This window comes from Pezoporus wallicus, unplaced genomic scaffold (assembly GCF_028554395.1).
Source record: "Pezoporus wallicus isolate ANWC-B61680 ecotype Strahan unplaced genomic scaffold, APGP_CSIRO_Pwel_v1 contig_7545, whole genome shotgun sequence".
Classification (NCBI taxonomy): domain Eukaryota; kingdom Metazoa; phylum Chordata; class Aves; order Psittaciformes; family Psittacidae; genus Pezoporus; species Pezoporus wallicus.
The window spans coordinates 6,560,234-6,579,708 of NW_026642398.1; the positions used below are offsets into that span (position 1 = coordinate 6,560,234).

The 19,475-nt window shown below is 39.6% G+C and overlaps 1 protein-coding gene across 2 annotated transcripts in view; it reads left to right on the forward strand.

Annotated features, from left to right (window-relative positions):
* ADCY8 (adenylate cyclase 8) overlaps window positions 1–19,475 on the forward strand; it is a 119,796-nt gene that overhangs the window by 11,084 nt on the left and 89,237 nt on the right. For both annotated transcript variants that reach the window (XM_057429791.1, XM_057429790.1), the window contains exon 2: window positions 18,664–18,813. In XM_057429791.1, the coding sequence (XP_057285774.1) occupies window positions 18,664–18,813 (150 nt within the window). The remainder of the gene's footprint in view (window positions 1–18,663; window positions 18,814–19,475) is intronic.

Consider the following 19,475-nt stretch of genomic DNA (forward strand, 5'->3'; position numbering starts at 1 on the left):
GGTGGTTGATGCCCCAAGCCTATCAGTGTTTAAGAGGTATTTGGACAATGCCCTTAATAACATGCTTTAACTTTTGGTCAGCCCTGAAGCAGTCATCCAGTTGCACCAGATGATCATATTAGGTCCATTTCAAGTGAAATAGTCCAGTCTAGTCTTAGTCTACTTAGTCTGATTCCTTCACATTAGTGCGTCTATGATTCTATATAGTAGCCTGTACTTGAAATATTAAGGAAGAAGTATATCCTAAAATGGATGCAAAGATTTGTAGCTTATTCTTCCAAGACTTGAAGGTCTTTGAGAGTAGCCAGTAAAAATTGTTCTTTAAGACTTAGGCAGAACTTAAATCATATGAATCTTCCCAAGGATGTTACTGTAAGTATTTTTTTATCATTTCTAGAGTGTAGCTAAATGCCACTCTGATGCTACGGTAGTTTCCGTGTTCTTCTCAGTCCTGAGAGTAATAGCAGCTTGTTGACAGCAGTGGGAAAAGAGGAAGAATTTATTGCATGTATTTTATTTCTGCTAATGTAATTGCTTTTGTCTGCTATGTTTCAATAGCCACCTGAGAGGCTACAAGAAATGGCAGAAGAACACATGAAATGTTGCATTTTCTATGTGATGGTACAGGATGATAGGGCCTTCAATAATCTTCTTAATAGCTCTTCATGCTCAGAAAAGATTTTCCAATGACTTATCACCTTCTTTCCTGTAAAAATGTACTTGTGTCTACTTACTCTTAAGGGGTAGTTTTGCAGATTGTTGCAATGACAACCACGCTTCTTTGCTATTATTCCGTAGCAAAATATCTAATGTAAGCATTCACTTACTCCAAATCCCATAAACAATCAAAACAATTGACAAGCTTTAAAGAGAGGATTCTCAGAGGTAATGTGACTTTGGAGGATTGTAAAAGGTTGCATCTTAACATTATGCCAATTATTTAAAAGTCAAGGAAAGCACTCATATGCATAAAGAAGTGTATAAATTTGTTTGATGACCTGAGGCCTGAAACTTGGCACGGAGAAGGCTAAGGTAGCTGTTCTTTCCTCTTCAAGCAGCTGACAAAAGTTTGCTGGCCAGATTGCTTCCCATGGCACCAGAACATACTAACTTCTTTGTTGAATTTACAAATGGGCTATCCACATGTCATTTACTGAAGAACTCTTTTGATGATGTACAAAAAGGAAGAGTATTTGAGATCACTTCTGGCTTTCTTCTGCAACACAAGACTTCTATAATTAAACTTGACACAGTTGATTTTTTAAAATGCAAAAGCAACCAGTATATCTAATAAAATTGAATAATATCCCATATTTAAATTTCTGAAGGTTCAAAACACTTCATAGATTTGCATATATTTGTATTATATAGATAGAAACAGCAAAGGCAAAGCTGTGTAATTTCATGCCTTACTCTTTTTTTGTAACTTGCTTTCAGGTTCAGTAATTACATTTGCAAGTCAAAATAATATTTACTATGCTCCTAAAGTTTGTGTATCTCTAAAGAGAGTTTATAGGTGCAATTTCAAAATGGAAAATACACAAACCATTAATTAAGAGACATTTTTTCTAATTACTATCATTAGAAATTTAAACTATAATCTGGAAATCAAACTGCCATCTTCTGGCTAATAGCAATATGGATTCAAGAGCTGGAGATCTTCAGTGAACCTGCAAAGTGCTTACTCAGATCTTAGTGGCCTTTACCATGTAGTGACAATTCAAAGAATCTCAGACAAAGCCAGGAAATTTTAGAGTATCCTACAAATAAGGAAAGGATTAAAAATCCAAATTCTAAGCCCACACAAATTCTCACAGACTTTGTATGAAGCCTGTGGTCTATAAAACATGGAAGAATAGGTGGTGGTCATAGCAATTATTCCCAGGATAGTCATCTGGCCTAGAGGCCATTTTTCAGTGTGATTTAGAGACTTAAAAGTACAGGGGGGTATCAAGTGAAATTTTCAACACTCCACAAGCTGAGGGACTCCTTAAATTACTTAAGTGGTTACAAGAGTATCTTGTGGGACTCCTTAAGTCCCACCACCTCCCACCAAACCCAATAAACAGTCTTACATGGTGCATACAATACAAAACTAGTAGGAGAGGCTGATACACTGGATGATCTGATGATTGCACTGCCATTCAGAAGGACCCCATTCAGAAGGACCTCAGAGGGATGGAGAAACTGGCTCACAGGAACATCATGGAGCTCAAAAGAAGGGAAATGCACCTATAGGGGAGTAACCCTGTGCATTGGTACAGGCTGATGATAGCTGATCACCTGGAAAGCAGCTCTGTAGAGAAGGCCCTCGGGCCCCTGGTAGACGCCAAATTGACCATGAACCAGCAATACAAAGACCAGTAGCCTCCTGGGCAGAACATTCTCAGCAAGCTGAGGAAGGTGATCCTTCCCCTCTGCTTAGTCCCAGTGAAACACATCTGAAGTGCTGTGGCCAGTGCTGGACTACCCAGTACAGGAGAGATGTGGATATGTGAGTTCAGAGAAGGGCCATGAAGGACCATCTGACAAATAAGGAAAGGCTGAGACTGCTGGGACTGTTCTGCCTGGAGATGAGAACATTCAGGAGGGCTGGGTGAGGGAAGGGGAAATCTGGTTAATAATGATGGTCTTTAAACGTAATGTTTTCAGCTGCAGTAGATCCTGCTCATTTTCTTGTGTCTCTAGGATAAAGGATTGCTCTGGAGAAAAGGAAGATGAAGGGACACTGTGACAGCATTCATATATGTACGGTGATTGCTACAGAGAAGAATTGTTCATTGTTTCATCTATTGCTATCAAAAGATGATGGTCTTAAGTTATTGTAGGGAATGTTTACATTAAATAGTAGGAGAAACCTTGTAACAATAACCTAATAATAATTTAAATGACCTCATTTTTCTTGGGAGGCTTTACCCTGAGGTATGGTTAAGCAGTTTAGGAGGAATTTTTTTAGGAGTGATTTAAATAATATACAGGACCTGGACCTTGGGCTAAATAAGAAGAGAAGAGATTCAAAACAGCCCTGCGGAGAAGGACTTGGGGGTGTTGGTTGATGAGAAAATGAACATGAGCTGGCAGTGTGCGCTTGCAGCCCAGAAAGCCAACTGTATCCTGGGCCGCATCAAAAGGAGCGTGACCAGCAGGTCGAAGGAGGTGATCCTGCCCCTCTACTCTGCTCTTGTGAGACCTCACCTGGAGTATTGTGTGCAGTTCTGGTGTCCTCAACATAAAAAGGACATGGAACTGTCGGAACAAGTCCAGAGAAGGGCCACGAGGATGATCAGGGGACTGGAGCACCTCCCGTATGAAGACAGGCTGAGGAAGTTGGGTCTGTTCAGCCTGGAGAAGAGAAGGCTGTGTGGAGACCTCCCAGCAGCCTTCCAGTATCTGAAGGGGGGCTATAGGGATGCCGGGGAGGGACTCTTCATTAGAGACTGTAGTGACAGGACAAGGGGTAATGGGTTAAAACTTAAACAGGGGAAGTTTAGGTTGGATAAAAGGAAGAAGTTCTTTACTGTGAGGGTGGTGAGGCACTGGAATGGGTTGCCCAGGGAAGTTGTGAATGTTCCATCCCTGGCAGTGTTCAAGACCAGGTTGGCCAGAGCCTTGGGTGATATGATTTAGTGTAACGTGTCCCTGGGCATGGCAGGGGTGTTGTAACTAGATGATCTTAAGGTCCTTTCCAACCCTAACAATTCTATGATTCTATGATTCTATAACCTGTCAAGGTCCTTTTGTGCCCTACTTTCTATAATTAAATGATACTGGCTCCTAATTCTGGCTATGCTGCAAAGTATTCTCACTGCTAGTTTCCAAAGGAGTAAACCATTTTGCATTTCTAATGATTGCTACACTGATGTTGATAGATCATTCTGAAGTAGCTTTATTTATGTAGCTTGAAATACTACAGCATCAAGAATTTATATTTGTGGTTCACTAAGGACATGTGGGATGAACTATTAAGCAACAGTATTACTGATGGTGCAAAAAAATGGGAGAATCTAATTGCCTCTTCCAAGATGCTAACAACTGGTGAAAGGACTGTATTGTCAATCAAGTCCTGCTGAAGGCTAAGAAACAGCAAGGAGTGAATCTGCTGAATAAGGAAGGGTCATTTTTACCCAAAGAAAAATCTTTTTCAGGTCATCATCAGCTCATTTTATTCGACCTTCAATCTTCCTCTTATGTCATTAAGATGGTCTGATTTATTTTATTTTTTTATATACATACTTAAATATATATATAAATATATTCAGAGGATCATCAGTAGATTCTGTTCATTATATATATTTGTGATACATATGCCACTTAATCACAAAGGATAAGAATTTTCCTGGTTGTTCCTGCTCTAAGCAAAGAATGTAAGTATCTGTGTACATTAGAAGATATGGATATTGTCTCTGAAATCTTTAGGAGTACAGCCAGCTTTAGAACTATCCTTAGATAACATGGTACACATGAAAATATTAGAAACAATATAGGCATGTAGTGCCATAAGTAAATACAGAGATTAGTTCATGCTTGCTGCATAGCTGGAACGTTGTTAAGAGGTGGAAGAGTCTTGGCTTTTCCTTTGTGTCTATATCCACCCTACACTCTGGGAAACCTCATGAGGTAGTTTGTCTCTTGCAGTTTCCCCACGTATAACATCCACAATTAGACACCCACATTAGACATGAGGCTGCTTTCTGTTACTGGAGTAGCATAGCACCTTTCTTAGGCTGAGCATCTCACTCTGCTGGAAAACAGGGAATTGGGCTTTTATTTATAAAGAGGCATTCCTTCTCCAATAAAGGCCTTAGCAGAACACAGTTGAAATTCAGGGAACATGGTGACTAATGTTCTCTTCAAGAGCAACGAGCAATAGACTCTAACCTTGCCAGCATATTTTAATCATGTTTTTTCATGTCGTGAAGGGCAATTCAGTCTTTCAGCAAAATGCCTTTATTTCCAGACTATAAAATCGGTATCAGCAGTTCAGAGCAACTATGCAGACACTTTTAGTAAAAGATTTTTAGACAACCATTTCTACTCCTGCCGGATACAGGAATTTCTTTGAAAGATGAATACTTTGAAGAGTCATGCTGGGTGTTCTGTTCAGACTAAAAGATGGTATAAATCACACATGTGAAATACAAGTGCTCTTGTTCTTCTCAGTGAAAGTAAGGTGGTAGGTAGAGGTAGGTCATCCTGGGTCTTTTTATTGTTATAATCATTTTGAAGATGCACACATCGACATTTTATAGATTAGGATGCATTTATCCCAGTTCTTGGATGATATCATCCAAATCCAGTGATGCTGCTGCTGTTCCTGCAAGTCCTGGACTGGACTGGCCACCTCTCACAACTGCAAATCCTGCAGATCAGGAATACCTGCCCTTGTGATCCAGCAAAGACTTTTTATTCAATCCTGGTGTCAGCAGGGGCCCTTATCTCCCAGATGAAGGATTTTGCAACTCTGGGTGGCCATGACTCTTACATTTCAGTTTCCAGTTAAATTCACCGGAAACTGGAAGCAGAGCGCTATCATATGCTGCCCACATTCTATTGGTGTATTCTGAATATATAATATCTCTAGGTAGCCATATTTTCACTGCTGAATGTGACCAGAATTGTTCCAATCTAAGAAAGGCATTTGCACACCTACAGGGCTGAGCTACCCAGCAATTCAGAAGTTGCACCTCTTCACTACTAACTAGAGAAAGATAAAAAAATGTGAAGATTGAGGGGTTTTTATGTAATCTGACAAGAACTAAAGATTTTAAAACTCACAGGCACAGACACACATACTCATTGGTTTCTAGTTCTCCAGATTTGGCTTGCTCATCTCTAGATATTGTTCCCAAATGCTTTTTATTATAATCTTGTGTGGCATTTATTCTGACTGGTTCTACTTTTTATATTAATAATTTTCTTCTTAAAGAAACAAATTATTGCCATGACTCAGATTTTTTTCTTATTTTTTATAAACTCTTTGTGGAAATAATACAAAGAAACATGTCAGAAGGCGAGAAAGAAGGCCAAATGAATGACAAAAGTTATTTACAATACATTATGTGTTTATTTCATGCATGTTAGATTTAGGCTTACATAATGATTAATCAAGCTGACCTTAACACATGGATGAGGATGTTCATGAGGATGGCAACATGAAGAAGTCATTTGTGCTTGTTCTTGGTTTTACCCAGGTTTTAATATAGGTTACACATGCACATCCTGTACAGTGTCGGCCATCAGATGTCAGCTTAATATTGACAACTGATATGTTTGTAGTGCTGTCTGTAAGACATGGTTTTAATTGCTTTCAGCACTGCACTATATAAACAGAAAGAAAAATACTTGAACAGTAGGGCCTGTTTGGGGCTTTACTTTCCTTTAAGAACAGAAATTCTTATATTTTGCAATTTGAAACATTTGTACGTACCTTGGAAGGGGTGTATCTGGCCAATGTTGACTCTGGATGGCAAAACTTATGCACTAAGAACTGATTTCATCCTTCCAGGAAAAAAAAAGTCACATTGTTATCAAGCAGGACACATAAGTGATTCCCTAGGATATCTGAAATGCTTTGTTTCACTTGTGTTTCACTTGTGTTCTGATAGGTAACAAACCAAGATTGTTGGAGGAATCTGCTTAAAAAGCTGTCAGAGCCAGAAGGCCTATCTACATCAAACAACAGGCTTTGGATAAGGCATGAAACTAGTATGTGTGTCACCCTGTCATTACGTGTGTCTTTTCTCCTTGAGTCCTTTCATAGATTTAACTATTAGCACTGTATGGCTTCTAGAAAACATCAGCCAGTTGGGAAGATTAGTTTATAAAATTGATTGTCTTTGGTTTTCTTTTGTAAGGGTCAGAAATTATGTTCTCTTCATTGCCTGAAATTCCAGTAAGAAATCCACTTTGACAGCTAATTCTTGACCTAAATTCTGGGGTGGCTTTTGTGTCACTGAGTAGGTGCCTTTAAACAACCTGAACCGCAAAATGTGGATGGCTGTATGAACTCGCACACAGCTATCCTGATGTAGACTGTTTGAAGGCCTTCTCTTGTTTATGTCCATCAAGATTTAATAGTTTCCAGCAGCTCTCTCTGGTATCAGCAGGATTCATCATTCAACAGCAGAGACAGTGTTTTTTTTTGTCTTGCATCATTTATTTAATATTCCACAAACAGTCCAGTTTCTCTTTCTCATGCTTACACAAGCAGTGAAAACAAAAGCATGGCTTATATTGTCAGGCAAGGAGAACTTAACCCACAGCAAATACCAGTTTTTGATGTTAATCCCATCCTTGTTTTATACCAGAATAAATCACTGCTTTCAAAGGAATTAGTCCTAGGTCACACCACTGTCAATGCAGAATGAATCCTGTACCATATGTCTCCTCTGCTAGCAAAGAGACAAGAGGAAACCTAATCCTTCATTATTTGTCTGTGACATATTTTGCCAGCCAAAAGACTGAATCAACTTTTTCCCACAGCACTCTCTGTACTTTTGATGTCAGTCTGACTTCTTCCAACTCACCACACTGAAGCATTCACTGTGACTAATAGCAAAACAACACCCACAGGTTTCACAAAGGAAAATGTTTATCCTTGCCTAACTGTCTGAGATAAACTTTTAATCAAGCTGGTCTGGAATGCTGTAACCTCACAGCTTTTGTCTGGTACATTTCCATTTGCTTCCATAGTTCCATAGTTCCTAGTTAAGAGTTAAAAATTTTGAGATTAAGAGTCTTCTTGAAGTCTTTAAAGAGGAAATTGATTCACAATAGATAGTTAGCAATAAAATTCCCATTAAACATAAGTGGTTCATGTGTTCCACTGTACCTAAGCTATGTTTGGTTCAGCTCTGGAAAACGAAGGCTCCTGGTCCCTGTTACCCCTTCTCTAACTACCCTAAAGTTTTCTTTGTTGGTCCAAAGCCTTTCCATTTCCTGTGGTCTCACAGGGTCATATCAGCACTGGTTTTCTGTGTGGTTAAGGATGCCTGAAATTCTCTGTACACTGAAATCAGTCTACAGTCCGCTACCTTTATGCTACCCAAGATTTCTCCAACGTAAAGGGAGGCCTCAGATGCTGTGATATGCCATGTTTACAGCCCAGTGTTAGCATCAGGGATGACTGAGGAAGTAGGTGCTTGGGTGTTTTGTTGATTTTTTGTTTTTAATATTTTCTAGGAAAGTACTCTAATTTGGGAATTTGCTTTTCAGGGGATCATCACAGTCAACAGTAAAAGGAGAAACTGAGGGAAAAATAAGCACAAGGAATATCAAATTGCTTTCATTGGGGTTTTCAGGTCACTTTTCCAAAATCAGTTTGAAATGGAAGCAGGGAAGCCAAAATGGGAAATGGAGAAAGGAGATATTTACTTTGTTTATTTCTGGGCTAGCAAGCCTGCAGCCTGATCTGGGAACTACAAGCCCATTCTTGTTGTCTCATACTTCAATCAGTTGTAGATTCAATGGTAGGCTCCATCTCTAATGACACTGGGGCAAAACAGCAGCATCTTACAGGTGCAACTGCGGGAAAGATTCAGCCTTGACGTTGGCCTTTAGTCTAAAATGCCAATAATAAAGTGTAAAGAGCCTTTGTTTCCAGCACTGTTTTGGATTTGGGGATGAATGCTTTGAAAAAAGAATAACTGTGGGAAAGGTTTGCTTTGCAGCAGGTATCACTGATTAACACAAACAGCTGATCAGCGGAGTTTCCTTTCAGAGTAGAATCAGGCTTTGAAGGACAAGGGCTTGGAAAAGGACACTAAACACTGTGATATTCCTCATGTATTTTTCATTACCAGTATTTTCAGTACTATTCCTATTAAATCAATTTACTTTTTAATAGTTATTAGTCTTACTCTCACCCTGACTGGAAGGGTTTTCATAAGGCTGTCTTTATTCCTTGATAAAGAGTCTGAGAGTAATTTAAGACCATTATGTTTTGCTATTGCTTTCTTTTTCCACTGCACTACCAAAGGGGGAAAATGATTTGCAGACTCCTGCTTCTTTCTTCCACCTATGGCCACAGCTTGAAAATTCAGAGGAACACACACTTGGACACAAATAAAAACGAAAAGCTTCTCTGTTTCTCTTGTGCAGTCTATTGTAATAACACTGTAGAATGCACTGTGGAAGGGTCACCTGTACACAAATCATAACAATTGCCAGTTCTATTGGAAAGAGACATGGAGTATGTACTGCAGGTAATTGCTGGAACATGCGTACAATTGATCAGATGAAACCAGAAGTGAAGTGTGTCAGAGAAGATGAACTGCTGTCATCCCTGCAAACGTAATTATTGTTCACTCAGTTTTGACATTCTACTTTGGATAAAAGCCATTATCTAGAGCAATAAAAACAGCTGTGCAGAGCACCCCCCAGACTCACTTAGCAGAAGGGCAGACTTCTTAATTCTGTTTTCCTTAAAATGTAGTTAAACTCTTTCCAATGCTGCAGAGCAGCTTTGATGAATGATTTCCCCCCCCCTACCATTACTCCTAATAAGTTGTATAATTCGCTAAGGGAAGTACTCAGAGTTCTTCTGCCTTGGCTGTCCTGCATTGACTTAGGTAGAAGTACTGAGATAATTTGAGGAAAAATTTCAGAAGTTACTTTCACTTTAGAGGTCTGAAATTTAGGGTGTTGCTCACCCTAAAACTCAGTGATGCTCTCAGATGCTTCCAGACCAGGTGTTATCTGGAATTTTTTTGTCACTGTGAAGTTATCTGTGATAGGACAAGGGGTAATGGGTTCAAACTTAATCAGGGGAAGTTCAGGTTAGATATAAAGAAGAAGTTCTTTACTGTGAGGGTGGTGAGGCACTGAACAGGCTGCCCAAAGAAGTGGTAAATGCTCCATTCCTGGCAGTGTTCAAGACTGGTTTGACAGAGCCTTGGATGACGTGGTTTAGTGTCAGGTGTCCCTGCCCATTGCAGGGGGCTTGGAACTAGACAATCTTAAGGTCCTTTCCAACCCTAACTCTTCTATGATTCTATGTGTAATGCCTGGTCTCCAAATACTGGCCTATCTGAATTGGGAGACAGTTATTTAGAATTCAGATACCCATGTATGTAATGCAAAGGGGAAAAAAATAACATTTGGCAAGTGTTGCTTTAAAAAACAACTCAACGGGAATTGGTTTTGTAATTCTTAATATCTAGGATGTTGTGAGTGTGCTTCCTCATTTCAGAGTAATTTGTTATAAATCTTCCTTTAGTTGCTGTAACTTTTATTAGGAGTAATTAATTCTCTAGTGGCTTTAAATGGAATGTGGCTTCTATTGAATGTAAGCAAGGAAGATCAACCTCTGCACAGAGAAAGTGTAGGGAAAATTTCGGTGTAAGATTGAGATTAAGGAGTCTAAAATATGGAAATGCAGAAAGGGAAACTCCACAGCTGCTTTGTACTCCCTTCTGAGCAATGAGAGGAAGACTACCATCACTTCCTTTCTTAAACTACTCTCACTACCATGGGCTCCTCCCAGTGTGTTCTCTGTGGTGCAGGCATTTGTGCTGTGTCTTGTGTTTTGCTGGGTTTTTTTGTGAGTTGTTACAGGATCTACTCCTGGTTTGACAACACAGGCAATTAAAAGTAATTCTGTAGTACATGTACTATGGTTTCTAGGTTATGCATATTTGGAGAAGAAGATGGATCCCTGTCTGAACTTTTCATGTTTACTTAGACACACCAAATGAGGCGATGCTTTTGGACAATAAAATAATGACATCTGGAAAGTCTGGCTTTATATTTCTCCTTTTAATTACCATGCAATGAAGTTGTCTCCAGGTAGAAGGAAAAGGTACCTAACCAGCACACAGAAAACACTGAATAAAGGGGGTTATTTGTGTCGAAGGATAAGACTGTTCATTCTAAGTAGGAACATTTCAGGTATCTGTAATAGCATCCTGTGTGCCAAATGATAAAAGAGAGCTGTGTTGCTCAGTGCACAGGAGACATGATCGCCAGATTTCATTGTGTGGCTCAGGATCAGTTCCTGGATGAGGGTCAGGGAGTTCAGAAGATTACCCTATAGCCATGGAAAAGTTACTAAAAATTTAAGATCATTTACCCATCTCTCTCCATTCGTCTGTATCCATGAGCTATGGCCCTACTACTGACACTGTCCTAGGCACATGTAGTCATTTTAACATCTATAAAAAGACAAACATCCAAAAAAGGTTATCCAAAGTCACAGAATACGTTTTCTTTTATGAAGATTATGCCTGAATCCTAAATTTTAGACAAACTCAAGGGCAGTTAGAGGAGATGTGCTGAAAATTATTTGCCATTTGGGGCTGCTTGATGGCACTAGCAGGGTTATGTATTTGCTTGACCGCTACTGTGCATCATTCAGTTTCTGTCAACCCTTATCTGTCTGATGTGATATGATATGATATTTCTGAAAGATCTTTTGTACCACACCATGATGCAAAATTCTTGCCATAGTTGATAGCTGACTTATCAAATTATATAGTTTGAGCCGCCTGTGAACAATTTAATCAGACATTCAATTTCTTACATTTCTAATGGATTCCATGAGAGGAAAAGCAAGAAGGGAATAGTTGTTTTTCTAACATCAAATTAAACTCTTGTTTTGAATATTCAAGATATCATTTCTTAATGATGTCTTGAGCTAGAACAATTGATTTTATGCAGAAGTGTCATCGTTCAGAGGGAAAAGGGTCTTTGTTTTAAAAATCGTTATCAGTGCAGGAGCAATAGGTATGTTAGGATATTCTCACTGAGTATGAGTAATTCCTTGGGGTACATCCTGTGTTTTGATAAGGCTAACCTGTCCTGCAGGATTTCATGCACATTAAAGATCAGACTGTGTCCTCAAGCACACAGTGAACACCTCTAATACCTGCTCTGAAGCAACAAGACCAGGCTTCTTAAAAGATCTCACCTCTGCTAGAGGCATAAATAAGATCTGAGTTCTTGAAGAATCAGACAATGTTTCTGTGGGAGCTGTGCACAGCTGAATTAGTTCTAAACACAAAATCAGAAGGTGACAGTGACACAAATAGCTTCTTTCACATTTAGCAAATCAGGTGTAAGTGGGGTAAAGCACTGCTCTTAATCATCATCTCAGGTGTGCGGTTCCTGTCTTCCAGTAAATTGTATATATAGATCACTCCAGAGGTATTAGTGCATTGGACGATATAGAGTATCAGGGACAGATGAACTTTCTTGAAAGTCATAGCAGCAGTTTTGCACCTTTGTGGAACAAGCTGGTTTCCAATAAGTGTTGGTGGAGAAGTTTCCACAATCTAAACCAAACAAAAACCCCTCTATCACAGCATTTAGCAGTTGGACTGAGGACAAGTCAGAAGGAATGAACCTGGAGAATAAAAAAACTCCTTGCAAGATGATTTAACAATAAGGCAACAATGATTTCAGTTTAATGAGTTGGAAGCAGGGCCAACTATGAATGTTCACGTGCTTCCTCTCCCTGTGGAGGCTGTGCTATGAACTCAATCAGACGACTGCTCTAGATGGGAAAATCACTGCCAATGCCAAATGTTTGTTTTTTTAAGTTGGCCAAGTTCCCTGATATAGTTCACAGTATGGTCCCACAAATAATTGATCTGGCACGACAAAGGGGAATCTGTACTGAGGGATCAAGGTAGGCAAGAGGCAGTACAGAGATATAGGTACTTACTTGTTTTGCTGCCAGGAACTTTGATTCATAAAATCATGGTCTCAGCTGGAGACAGAGGCTTGCTGCAGCCCAGCAGGAGAGAATGGTGAAGTCTGTGCTGCCAGATGTTCCTATTCTATCCAAAGTAGAGCAGTTTGGTCTCAAATTCCACTTTTTTCATACCAACCCCAGTTCATTCCTGATGATCAGTTCTTATAAAACCATAATTTATTTTCCCTCAAAGTAGCCTAAGCAAGGGGGTGTTGGAGAAGGGAGAGAAGGCAATAGGATTTCTGAGACATTTTACTTACAAACCCAACCTTGCGACAAGATCCTATTTTTAGTTAAACAACTAATAATAAATCAAAATGCTTCTTCAAACCTAATTAACCAATAATAATTACCATAGCAACCAGTTCTTTATGTAACACATGTTGAAAACACTCTTAAAGAAGCACAACAGCTTTACTTTCCCAGTTTTCCCAAAACAGAGCTACTCTAATCCGCTGTTGAAGACAATCCAAAATTAGAAAGCAAAATAAAAAAACAATTAAATCATTCCCACAGGCTCATTTCAGGAATTAATGAAATTCCTGCTCTTTAGGACTGATCTGCCTTGAGAATGTCCAACTGGAGTTTACACTGGAAACAATTTCTTCACTTTTCAGCTGTGTTTTGCTAAGTTCAGGCCCAGCATTACTCTGTTTCTATGCAGCAGAACAAAATAACCTGCTGAAGAGGTTCATAATAGGTTTATTTCTGCAGAGCACACTAAGGTTTGCTTCTGTAGTAACACTTAAGTTCAGTGTCCTCCTGGATTTCAGAGTAGTTTCCAAATCTTTTTAGCTTTCTCTCCTCCACTTCCACTATGCTTTCCATGTGAAAGTGTACTACTGTTGGTTCAACTATTCATAATGAAAATTGTCTGTAGCAATTATTGTCTTTTAGGGCTAGCTATGAACTCATTTCCAGTCTGTTGGGTTTGCTCCTATGTATTCACATATCCTCAGGTTACAGGCTCTTTGGAAGTGCTGGGATCAGTGACTCAGTCAATCACTACACACTCTATACATGTCGACTAATGGCAGGTCTTAGAAAGCACTGAATAAGGAGACTACAGCCAGCCTAATGGCTTTATACTCCCTGATGGAAAATCGTACCTTTTCAAAGAGGAAAATCGCAGCAAAATTGAAACACAATTCAGTTATGTTTTTTTAAGTTTTGAAACTTCTGGCATTTGCAAACTCTTCCTTAACTTGCTCCCAGTTGTTCATAAACTCACAGGATTCTGTGTAAGCTCCAAATCAAGGCAAACTCAATTAGGTGCTTTTAGTAGCAGAAATGCTTACAAATTGTTGCTATGCTTAGCTCAGCTCTGCTCTCAGTAACTCACCTGTATCCTTCTGAATTTCCTGTTTCCTGAATTACATTCAATTCTGTTAAAAAGCTGCCTGTGGCTGATTCACCTACCACTTTGCTACAGACTTGTGAGCTACTTTACCATCTTGTCAATTAATTTCCCTCTTCCTGTTCTCTTACATTACTATCTTGTACCTGCTCTGATTGATACTTCTTCCTCACCAGCTGTGTCCAGTGCCTTTTAATCATTTCTTTGAGAGCTGGTGGTTCCCAAATCAACTCACAGTATTAATTTGGTTTCAGATGTGTTCTGGGTTTAGCAGTAGCAGTCTCCTTCTTGGTAGCTGGTGCAGCACTGTGTTTTGACTTTGAGCCTGGGAACAGTGCTGATAACACTGATTTTTTTAGTTGCTGCTAATGTTTACCCTGACCCAGGACTTCATGGGTCTCATGCTCTGCCAGGGAGGAGGGAAAGCCGGGAGGAAGCAGAGACAGGACACCTGATCCAGGCTAGCCAAAGAGGTATTCCATACCACAGCACATCATGCCCAGGGAGGTAACTGGGAGTTACCTGGAAGGGCACAGATTCTTCTGGGTCGGACTCGTTTCGGCAAGTGATATGGTATTCTCTTCCCTTGTTATTTTCTCTTATCTTTAGTACCATTGGTGGTAGCAGCAGTGATTTGTGTTACACCTTAGTTACTGGACTGTTCTTATCTCAACCCATGGGAGTTACATACTTTTGATTCTCCTCCCCATCCCTCCAGGAGCAGGGAAGGCGGGGGGGGGAAGGAAAGAAAGAGGGAGGAAAGGGAGGGAGTGAGTGAAAGAGCTGTCTGGCTGTGTTTAAACCGTGACAATATGTCTTGGCAAAGTCCTGTTTATACAATGACTGACAGATAAAAATGAAGTTATTTGAAACAATGTGTACTGTCCAACTTAATCTTGGCTTTTTTGTCTGACCTGTGGCCTCTCCTTCCATTGCCTTTGGTTTTGGCTAGTTTTCATACTGATTTTGCAAAGGGCTCCAAGGTGCTTGTATGAGGGACGCTTTATAAATGTAAATTTATTTGACAAGTAAGTGATTTCTCTGTGAACTAAGCTATTAATCACGTCCTATGAGAAATATGAGAATCAGAGGTTTGGAGTAAAAATTTTAATGACTGCTTCTAGTTATCTGTATGATCTTGTCAAGTAACTTTCTTTACCTCTGTTCCTCCTGTTACGCAGTTATATACAACTGCAGGTTCAGCAGGGACAGTGCTGATCCTTAAACAGATACTCCCAAGCAGCATGGTGATGGGTACCTTCTTGTTTGCATTATTAAGTATTCAAGGAGCAGACCTCCCCAGAGCCTTATTTAACCTCAAAACATATCACTCATGGCTTTTTAAGATCAATTGCCTTCTCTGCTACAGTTGCTTATTTGAGTGCTGTGCAAAGTACAGAGAGACCGGGTGCATAAATCACTCAAAAATGCTCTGAAAAGATTTTCTTTTTTCTCATGTTATACCTCTGCTTTCCTACTGTGTGATCATTGATGATCTTCAGGTCAATCAAAAAGACATGAAACTATGTACATCATATAAAATCAGTCTGCCCTGATAGGCAGTAGAAAATCCTGCAAGACTTCTGGAATTGGCCTCAGTAAACTGCAGAAAAAAGAGTGTCAATGAGAGATTCAGGTCTTATGCATTCTTTTCATTCTTTTGTTAACAAGAGCAATAGATTGTATCCTTGCACAGCATAGTGCTTTACTTTTTAGATTGTTTTCAGTCAGACTGCTATGTATAAGAAAAGCAGATTCTCCCTCTGCTTAATCTGTTGTTTTACCTGTAACATGTTTTCCATAATTCCCTTTGTCCAAATCAAATTACATGCTCATGAAATCTAATTGAAGGCCAAATTCTACTGCATTTGCTCTAAGGAGATCTGCTGAAGCGAGTGGCACTAGTCCTGAGTATTAGCAGAAGTGGGTGACTGAACTGGGCTCAGGGGAAATTTGCAATTGAATTTGCAAGCAAACAAGAGCTTCCTGCCACTGCTTTCACTGTTGAAATGCACATTTCAGATGCTGTGAAAGGCTTTTCTTTTTTTTTCCACCCTATATTCTAGCTTTCCATGTGTGTAAGCATTGATTATCTTCAAGTCAGTCAAAAAGGTATGAAATGTAGACTTCTCCAGCCACCTACAGCTGAGTTCAGTTGTTCTGAACAACATAATTCTGAACTGGTCTTATCTAATGTCAGCTCATCATATGGCTCTCAGTAGGCGGCACCAGAAAGGAGTTATCTCATGAGCTGAATTATTGCATTCACTGTTTTATCTTGGAACAAAGGCAGAAAATGTCTGGGGCAACCTGTCTCCGGTAAAGCAGATAACAGGGAAGAAGCAGTAAGCACAGAGGTGGAATAGTGATAAAACAGTGAGACTAAGGAGTCTCAAATTTGCCCCTTTTAAGAAATAAAAGGGGTAATGCTATAAGTCAGCTATAAGTCAGTAAAATGAGTAAGAGGAAGATGAATTGGGAATGATTAGTCACTGTTTCCAAGCATGACAAATGATAAGGCTGTGAATTAAAACAAAAAAAAAAAAAAGGAAACGTTTTTATCAAAAAGTGCCTAATAACATTGTAGAAATCTTTGCTATTGAACACTATAGGCTCAAAGGTACAATTAACCTTACAGTCAGAAAGGTATCAGAAAAAGTTTAGTGTATGCCACCTTCAGCTCAGAGATGCCGTGAACCACAGAATCCTGAATGCCAGGAAGATGCAAGGATCGTGATAATTGCACCCTATTTCTCACAAGCTTTACCTAGATATCTATTACTAGCAAAGGTTAAACAAAAATTCAGCTGGAGCCAGGATATAAATTCTTCTTTAATCATGGCATATAAATTGTAGATTAATATCCTATACTATTATAGAACAATACTCCAGATTCAGAAATACAGGAATATGTGAAGCTAAAGTGTCTGCCAGGTGCATTTAGTTTGATATCAAATCTTACTTTCAAGCCCACATGAACGTGAGGAGTGAGGCCGGGAGATCTGAGGCAAAGCATCACAAAGAGATTAGGTGGTTTCGCTAAAAGTTTTCTCTCTTTTGTTAGGAGAAGTAACACAGATTATAAGATAATACTGCAAAAAATGCAGCCTCTAGCCCACAGTGTTCTGCAAGTGCCAGTTCTGGAGTGTTCAAGAGTGTTTTGACAAAACATCTCTGAATGCTTGCTTTATTCATGTACTCATATATACTGTTTATCTTTGTACTCCTACCTGGGCACTCTCTGTTTTCTGCTGTCAGAGACAGCATCCTGCATGATGAATGCTTGAACTGCCCTGACGTGGCTGTTCTTATGTCATGATCCTGGTGACTTTGCTGGGCAGGTGATGTAGCTGCAGGGTAATGTAGCCTCCTCCTGCTCCACGGCTGGTCTGCTGGTGGGAGAGAAGTGTGATCCCACAAGGCAGGGTGCACTCAGTGGGACCCACTCAGTGGGACCTCATCAGCATAGTGGCTCTGACTGGACCTTGGCAGGAAGATGGGGAGCTGCACTTTGCCAACTCTCGGCTGGTTCACTGTGTCCCAATGACTTCTCTAGTTAAGGCAGCAGCCAGGGCAGCTTGGCCCTGTATGCTGCATTTGAACAATATTAATGACTTCTGGACTTTTTTTTGACTCTTGACCCTCTCACAAGTCAGAAAAAAAAGGCAGGATGAAGTGGAAACTGAGAGGAATTCACATGAATTTGCAACCTGTAACAGGGATGAGGTGTTGCATGAAGCTGCTGAAACTGCAGGTCTGTGTTCTGTCTCTAGTATATGAAGATATTAAAAGTTTCTTAGTTTCCCACACAGTCTCCACTTCAATGGTGTCAATGTGCCCTGTCTTACAAATATCCAGAGCACAAAGAGCTATCAATGAAAGACAAATAATCCACTGCAATTGACATTGTCCAAGGATGCACTCCCATTTGTCTTTTTAAAGTTCATAATGCAAAGGAAGAAGCTGTGACGCACCCTCTACAAGGAAAAAGAGTGCAACTCTGATATAGACGTCAGTGAAGAAAAGGTCTGTGTACACAGGCATAACATATGCAAGAATTTGGTCATCCTTTCAGCTTCTCCTGTTGAGTGATTCAGAATTCAGATTGTGCAAGATTATGCTTTGGCATCAGCTTAAAATGAATTTATTTAATTCGGTCGATAATAACAGGATAACTATTACCACTGATATTAATTCTTAGCTAACTGGCACTCTTTGTTTTCCTTAGTATGGCTTTCTTCTCAAACTAAGCCATGGAACAAATCACAGAGTTGCTTTTGCAAAAGAGCCAGTGCAAAACCAAATTGTTAATTATGTTTGCAATCATTCCTGACTAAAGCCCTGTGTGTCATTCCTTGGAAACATCATCTGTGGTTCATCTAGAGTTTAATGCCCCCAAATACTGCATATTTCTCTCTCAAGGCAGAGAGAGTTTTGCACTTTTGATGCCTCTAATTAAGATCCAAGAGATTCTTCTACACAAACTTTCCTAACCATTATTTTTACAGCCTGTATGACTGCAGAGCAGTTGTTCTATATCTCTTTCTTTTTCTCTTTCTAAACAGATATTGTTTCTTACCCTGTCTGATCAAACCTTATTTGTTGTTCATTGCAGATAGCAGCTCAGGCAGTGTTATTTATGTGTATGAACACTGCAGGAATCTTCATTAGCTACCTGTCAGACAGAGCACAACGTCAAGCCTTCCTGGAGACCAGAAGATGTGTAGAAGCCAGACTGAGACTAGAGACAGAAAATCAGCGACAGGTATTGGTATCTTTTTATTAATTGGAATTTATAATTGCCCAAGACTGGGCTTGCTGACTCCCATTTGGTGCCACCTGATTTGTGCAGGTTAAGTGAGTTTCATGCTGTTATTTTGCTGGTGTGTATCGAACTGATATGACATCTTAAAGATCTTCACTGGGAAACAGGATGAATAGAGAATGGCTGTTCATTGTTCTTTCCCATATGAGAAGAGGTCATCAAATGAAACAGCAACTGATAAATGTTTAAAATAGGTTCTTTACATGAGGGGTTAAACTGGGGAACTTCATGTTTCAGAGTGTTGTGGATACTAAAACTCGTATTGGTTAAATGAAAACTAAGCAATTTCGTGGAAGTGAACTCTAGGCAGAGAAAATACTAAACATCACCTTTGGCTCACAGATGAATTTTTGGAGCTGAGAGGCCATTGCAGGGAAGTATCACTATCTGCTTTCTCTGTTCTTAACACTTCCCTAAAAATCTGCTTTTGAGTACTGTGTGCAGTAGCATACCGGGTTAGGTAAACTTTTTATCCGAGCAGGTATGGCTGTTCTTAGCTTCAGCATCTTTTCCAATACAGAATAAAAGGCATTGAATAAAAAAAAAAAATTTGCTGCTTATTTTTTTACACCAAGGGAACATAAATGAGATGTAGCATGCCA